The sequence below is a fragment of the Coloeus monedula genome (genome assembly GCF_965178545.1).
Source record: "Coloeus monedula genome assembly, chromosome: 28".
Taxonomy (NCBI): Eukaryota; Metazoa; Chordata; class Aves; order Passeriformes; family Corvidae; genus Coloeus; species Coloeus monedula.
Genome location: NC_138808.1, coordinates 4,899,165 through 4,905,120, shown reverse-complemented (window position 1 = coordinate 4,905,120; position 5,956 = coordinate 4,899,165). Strand labels below are relative to the sequence as shown.

General features: G+C 55.5%; 1 protein-coding gene across 2 annotated transcripts; it reads left to right on the top strand.

Moving 5' to 3' along the window:
- Nucleotides 1-476: 476 nt before the first annotated feature.
- TGOLN2 (trans-golgi network protein 2) lies at nt 477-5,664 on the top strand. 2 transcript variants are annotated; one of them, XM_082298157.1, is made up of 4 exons: nt 477-590; nt 1,021-2,174; nt 2,705-2,788; nt 3,309-5,664. In XM_082298157.1, the coding sequence occupies exons 1-4, from the start codon at nt 521-523 to the stop codon at nt 3,312-3,314; spliced, it is 1,314 nt and encodes a 437-aa protein (XP_082154283.1). In that variant the 5' UTR covers nt 477-520; the 3' UTR covers nt 3,315-5,664. The 2 variants fall into 2 exon arrangements, with proteins under 2 accessions (XP_082154283.1, XP_082154284.1); XM_082298158.1 differs by having other exon boundaries at nt 485-590; nt 1,024-2,174.
- Nucleotides 5,665-5,956: the final 292 nt, after the last annotated feature.

The following is a 5,956-nucleotide window of genomic DNA, read 5'->3' as shown; positions in this document are numbered from 1 at the left end:
TGATTTCCTGCCCGTTGCCCCCCAGCCTCGCCCACTCCAGAGCTGGGAGTGCACTCCCAGGGCCCGCCTGGGGCCGTTGCTCACTAACCTGCTCACTAACTCCCCGCCCTGGACTCTCAGGCTCGGGAAACAGACCCCAAACCGGCGGGTTTTACCCCAAAACGCTGCTGAGACCCCACAGGGGGCCCCGCGCCCGCCAGGGGGCGCCAAGCGCCTCCCAATGGGGCTCCAGCCGGCCTAGGCCCCGCCCCAACCGCGAGACCACGCCCACAGACCGCCCCGGTGCGTCCTAGGCCCCGCCCCAACCGCGAGACCACGCCCACAGACCGCCCCGGTGCGTCCTAGGCCCCGCCCCGCGCACTGAGACCCCGCCCGACGCCTCAAGCCCCGCCCATCCCGCTCAGGCCCCGCCCCTGCACGGCCGCTCTCGCTTTCTCCCGTCCCCTCCCCTCGTTCTCGCGAGATCTGTGCCCGGAAGCGGCACCTGCGGGCCGAGCCGGCCGTGAGGGGCCCGCCCGCCATGGAGGCCCCGCGCCCGCTGCTGCTGCTGCTGCTGCTGCTGCTGCTGCTGCTGGGGCTCTGCGCCGCCGGTGAGGGGCCGGTGACACACCGGGCGGGCGTGCCGGGCGGGCCCGGGGAGAGGTCGCGGAGGGACAGCCGCCGGGGGACTATGGCAGGGGCGGGAGAGGGCAGCCAAGCCCTTTGGGCCGGGGGTGGGTCAGGCACCGCGCTTGGTTTGCGGGGCCTCCTCTGGCCTTGGGCCCCTCCGGCGGCAGGGGTTCCTTGTGGTCCGCCGCGTTCGGTCACCCGGGGGTTTCCCCTCTCCCCCCGAGGTCCTTCCTCTCCCTTGAGGTTCCCCTCCCCATCTGCTCCCGCCTGTCCCCGTGGGTTCCCCGGCTCCTGTGGGGTTTTCCCTCTTCCGCCCGTGGGTTCCGCCGTCTCTCTCGGGGAATTTCCCCTCTGCTCTCCAGCTCTCAGGCTCCCCAGTGCTGACGGGCAGCTCTCCGTGCTTCCCCACAGCAGCGGGGCAGCAAACGGATCACAACGAATCTTCCACAGAGTCTGAGGGAACCCAGACAGCTGGAGGAGGTGACAACCAGGAACACACATCCGCAAACAACCAAAACCAGCAGCAGGATAATTCCAACAACAACGGTGACCCCCAAACAGACACAAGTAACAAGATCAAGGCAGATGAGGAGCAGAAGGCAAATAACGACCAGAAGGGTGGAAATCTGAATGGAAGCGACGACAAAAAGAAGAAGGAGGAGGAGGAGAAGAAGAAAAAAGAGTCACAGAATGACAGCGGCCAAGGCGGCAGCACGGAGGCTGCCCAGGGTGGCACAGGTGCAAATGGGGCCAGTGAAAACGGCAATGCAGGAGGCGGGGGACAAGGGGATGGACTGCAGAGCAGCAGCAGTGGTAGCCCAGGCAGCGGTGGCACTGATGCCCAGAGCAACAATGGCAGCAGCACCAGTGACCAGGGCAAGAATGGCAGCAGCACCAGTGGCGAAAACAGCAATGGCAGCGGCACCGGTGGCCAGGGCAGCAATGGCAGCGGCACCGGTGGCCAGGGCAGCAATGGCAGCAGCACCGGTGGCCAGGGCAATACAGGCAGTGACAACAGTGTCCAGACTGACGGCCAGAACAAAAACAGTCAGCAGAACAACGAGCAGGACAAGAAGAAGAACCAGGATGGCAACAACCCAGAGAGCTCCAAGAGTGAGGACGGCAGCGAGAAGAACAAGGCTGGCGACAACGAGGGCAGCAAGAGCACAAATGGCAGCAACAACAAGGACCAGGCCACCAACCAGGGCAACAGTGGAGCTGGCACCCAGGGCAGCGAGGCCGGTAATGGGCACACAAACGGGAACACTGGCCAAGGCAGCAGTGGTGGGCAGCAGGCCCAGACCGAGACCCAGGACAATCAAAAGAACTCCCAGGAGGAACAAAACCCTACGGAGGACAACAGCTTTTCAGAAAATCAAGAAAACGCCGGAGAGGAGGTGGCCAAGGCTGAGGAGGGCAGTGATAGCTCTGTAAATCAGGAGAGAGAGAAGAGTGTTCCCTCCCTGCCCAGGGCCCACTCAGAGAGCAGCCACTTCTTTGCCTACCTGGTGACCACGGCCATCATCGTCGCGGCCCTGTACGTGGCCTACCACAACAAACGGAAGGTGAGCAGCCCTGCTCAAGTCCTGAGGGTTGGGACTGGGGCCCACTGAGTCCTTTCCCCTCATCCTGGCTGGTTTCTCACCAGTACCTCCTAGTTTGGTTCATGATCATGTGGTCCCAACAGCAGTGGGAGGAGCAGGGGAGTTGTGACCAGGAAAGGGGTCAGATCTGGTGGAAACTGAGTGTTCTCAGCTCTGCTGCTGATTTTCAGCTGAGAGGTGTAAGCACAAAGGGGTGTGAGATCTCTGCGTGTTTTCTGCTGAGTTTTCTGTAGCAGGTTGCACAAGATTGGGGTTGTTTTTCCTCACATAAAGCTGGTTTTGAGGGAGGAGAAAAAAACCAAATTCTTACTGTTTTCTGCTTGTTGAGCAAACCTCGTTATCTGTCGTAGCTGGGGTCAAGTACTGGGATTTATATATTTCAGGTGTCACAGGAAAAGGGTTGTAAGAGCAGGCGAATGAAAAACCACAAGTAAGCCTGTGTTGGAGGCTGCTGTCCCACTCACCCTGTCTCCATTTTTCTCTCTCCAAAGATCATTGCTTTTGCTCTGGAAGGAAAAAGATCGAAAACTGGTCGGCGGCCCAAATCTGGTGATTATCAGAGACTGGATCAAAAGGTGAGACCCAGCCCAAAGTGGGGGTTGGCGTGCCTGGTGTGCATTGGAAATACAAAATATCGGCCCTTTGCATTAGAAAGGGTCCCAAAGCCCCACCTCAGTCAGTTTGGGAAAGCAGAGTTTGGTGCAGAAGTAGGGTTTTGCCAGGAAATGGAAACAGTAACACTGAGAAATGCTGGCAGAGCTAACCCAGGGCAGAGGTGGGACGCTCTAAAGCTGGACTGTGCTGAACCACTTTGTCACTGATCCAAATGACTTGTCAGAGAGGTTTTTAGTGGGACACGGGTAGGATTTGGGGAGAAATCCCTTTCTCCTCTCCCTTGAAACCTTTTTCCACCTCTTGCTCTTCAAGGCAGATGTGCCTATAATTATTTTCTGCTGTGGGAAGAGGAAAGGGAGGAAAACAAAGGCAAGAGCTCGTGTTTGCTTTGGGAGCTCCTCAGCCCACTCAGGTCTGGACAGAGCAGCAGAGTAATTCTGAGCTTCCAGGTAGTTCCAACCTTTCCTTTTGCCTTTCCAGATCTAGATTTCTCCTGGGGTGATGATGGCCGGCGATGGGAATGCTGTGCTGCCACAGTTGGATTTCAGTCCACAGGAATGAGGGGAAACGCTTTTTGTTTTGCACCTGCACCTTGATAAAACCTCTCACTTCCCTAAATTGCTCCTTTCCCAGCTGCCTTGTCTTCCCCCTGGGTGTCTGGCTGTGGAAAAGCCAGTCCCAGAACTGCACACCCAGGACTTCTGTGTCCCAGTGCAATGGAATTTGCCATCCACTGGACTGACCCCTCCTTTTGGGGAGGGGGAATTAAGGATCTGCTGCACAATGAGCCATGGGACTGTCCCTTGCCTGGAAACGGAGCTGCCTTGGTCTCCTCCTCCTTCTCCTCCATCTCTTGGGTTTGGATGCTCAAGTTGGGAGCATGTGCATTCTCTTGCACTTGTTTGGAATTGATCCACCACAGACTTGGGTTTGGGTTTTCTCTCCCTGATCAACTTTCCAGTTCCACACCCAGGTTCCCTTTTCCACACACACTTTCCGCCATGCTGAAGCAGTTTTTGTGGTGTAGCTCAAACCCTTTGTGCTCTATGCAGCTCTTTTCCCTCCCAGTGCTCCCAGTTCAGCATTTGCACTGGGGGTGTTGGTTGTGGTGTGGTGCTGTGGAAGAGGGAAGAGGCTGGGGAAGCTCCGTGCCCTGTCAGGGATGTAGATGGGAAGATTGCTTCCTCCCCCTTGTCAGGTGTAGGAAGGAAGGAAGGAAGGAATGTAAATCTCTGAGGAGTTTGGGATGGATGAGTGAAGCTCCCAGTCCCTCAGCTCCCCCATCTGTGTTGGGCTGGTACCAGTTGAACCAAGGGCTGCCAGAGGGGTTGGTGCCCCAGTTACACCTGTGAGGTGGTTTTCATGCCTGTAATTCTACTCCTAAGAGGTTTGTTCGAGCTGGGATGTTTCTGGAGAGGGCACAAAGTACCTGCTTGGCTCCTGCTTTGGATTTTTCCAGTATAGGCAGAAAAAATGGATTTGAGGAACCCAGAGCTACTCACGCAGGCACCCAGCTGTGCCACAGCAGGTGCCAGCCGTGTGCCAGTCCCGCATTTGCCGACTGACTGCACAGGAAGGATCCCAGGACAGTTAAATTCCCTCCTGGAGGGCTTTTTTCTGGCCTTCCCAGGCTTGGGAACAATCAGCTCCTTGCTCTGTGGTCGCCTTGGACAAGGGCAGAGCCATTTCCTGGTCACTGTGAAAGCTGCAGCTCTAGTTTTGATTTCCTGATAGTTCATTCCAAGAGGGGAGAGAGGGCTTGACTTTCTCCAGACCCTAAAATCATCCTTTCCCTTTTTGCTGGCTCTTGGCAAGCACAAGGAGCATGAAAGTCCCTCTTGGCTTTAGAGAGTTCTCAGGAGTTTCCCTAGGAAACATCTAGGATGCAAAAAGGACTTCCAGGAGTTGTTCTGGAGAACAGGAGGGTGGAGGGAAAGGAAAGGGAAACAGGAATGTAACTCTCAGGGAAGAGGATGGGAACCTCATGCACCCTGCTCCAGAGCTGCTGTGGGATCAGCCGGGCTGGGGGGCTGCTTTAGGGCAGGGCTGGGGAGGGGGACACTGACTTTTGGCTGGTGACAGTGGGGAGACAAACCCTATTCCAGTGTGTGGAATTCCATGTGCTCCTGGGCTGCTCTGGCCACGATTTTTGGAGTGTGTGTGCTTTTTGGAGTGTGAGTGCTCCATGCCTGCTTTGTCCTGTTTTGTTTCTTTTTTTTAATTGAATGATAATTTAGAAAGGTGGGGGGTTTTTTTTCACCATCTACTCATTTTTCTGTCCTGGGAGCTGTTTCAAATCTCTCTTGCTCCAGGCTGTGGGAATCCCACCCTGCTGCCAACAGGGGAGGGAATATTTTGGACCTCAAACACCTCGATCCCAGGCTGAGCCAAGCACAAGCTCATTGGGGTAATGAGGATGCACCTCACGGGTCTGGGGAGAGGCAGAGCTCACATCAGGCTGACTTGGGGGGGTTTTCCCCCAAAATCTCCCTGCCAGCACTTCCCGAGGCTGGTGTGTTCTGCCAATGGTCTGGGCTGCCCGAAACCTCTGGGAATTGCTCCCAGTTTGTTGAGTTTATGGTATTTATGCAACATGTCCCAAAGGGGTCAAGGTGTGCAGAACCTTTTCCTTTTGGACACACGTGTTTTCCATGGATGGTGTCTGTCGGTACAGAGGGGTTTTTTGCCAAATATTCCTACTTTTTAGGTTTGAACGAGCACTTGATTTGTTTTCTGCTGTGAAACGCACCTTGCTTGGAAGGATCAGAATTTTTTACAGTTCTTTGTACTGTTTTTTTTATTTTCTGTGTGGCGAAGTTAGTAAATGGATTTTAAAAGACCCAAAACGCTGAGTTTTCACTTCTGTCTTGGTTTTGTTTTTTTCACATTCTTTGCATGGTTTCCGTTGACACCTGGCACCAAAGGTGCAAGGTGTCTCCTCTTCATGCAAAACCAATTTGATTTTGATAAAAACACCTGGTTTTGTGGAGCTGTTTGTGCTCAGAGCCCCGTGTGCAGCCGGAAGGAGCCCAGACAGGCCCAGGCCAGAGCGGATTTGAAGTTTCCAGTCTGATTTCCAGTATGAGCCCAGCTCCACCGGGGCTGGCATAGGGTGGTGTGAGGTCAGG

What these genes read in the sequence shown, in the direction of transcription:
- TGOLN2 (XM_082298157.1), top strand. Translation starts at nt 521, where the DNA reads ATGGAGGCCCCGCGCCCGCTGCTGCTGCTGCTGCTGCTGCTGCTGCTG. An exon ending in GCTGGGGCTCTGCGCCGCCG is followed by an intron (nt 591 to 1,020) that starts GTGAGGGGCCGG and finishes GCTTCCCCACAG; the next exon opens with CAGCGGGGCAGCAAACGGAT. An exon ending in CCTACCACAACAAACGGAAG is followed by an intron (nt 2,175 to 2,704) that starts GTGAGCAGCCCT and finishes CTCTCTCCAAAG; the next exon opens with ATCATTGCTTTTGCTCTGGA.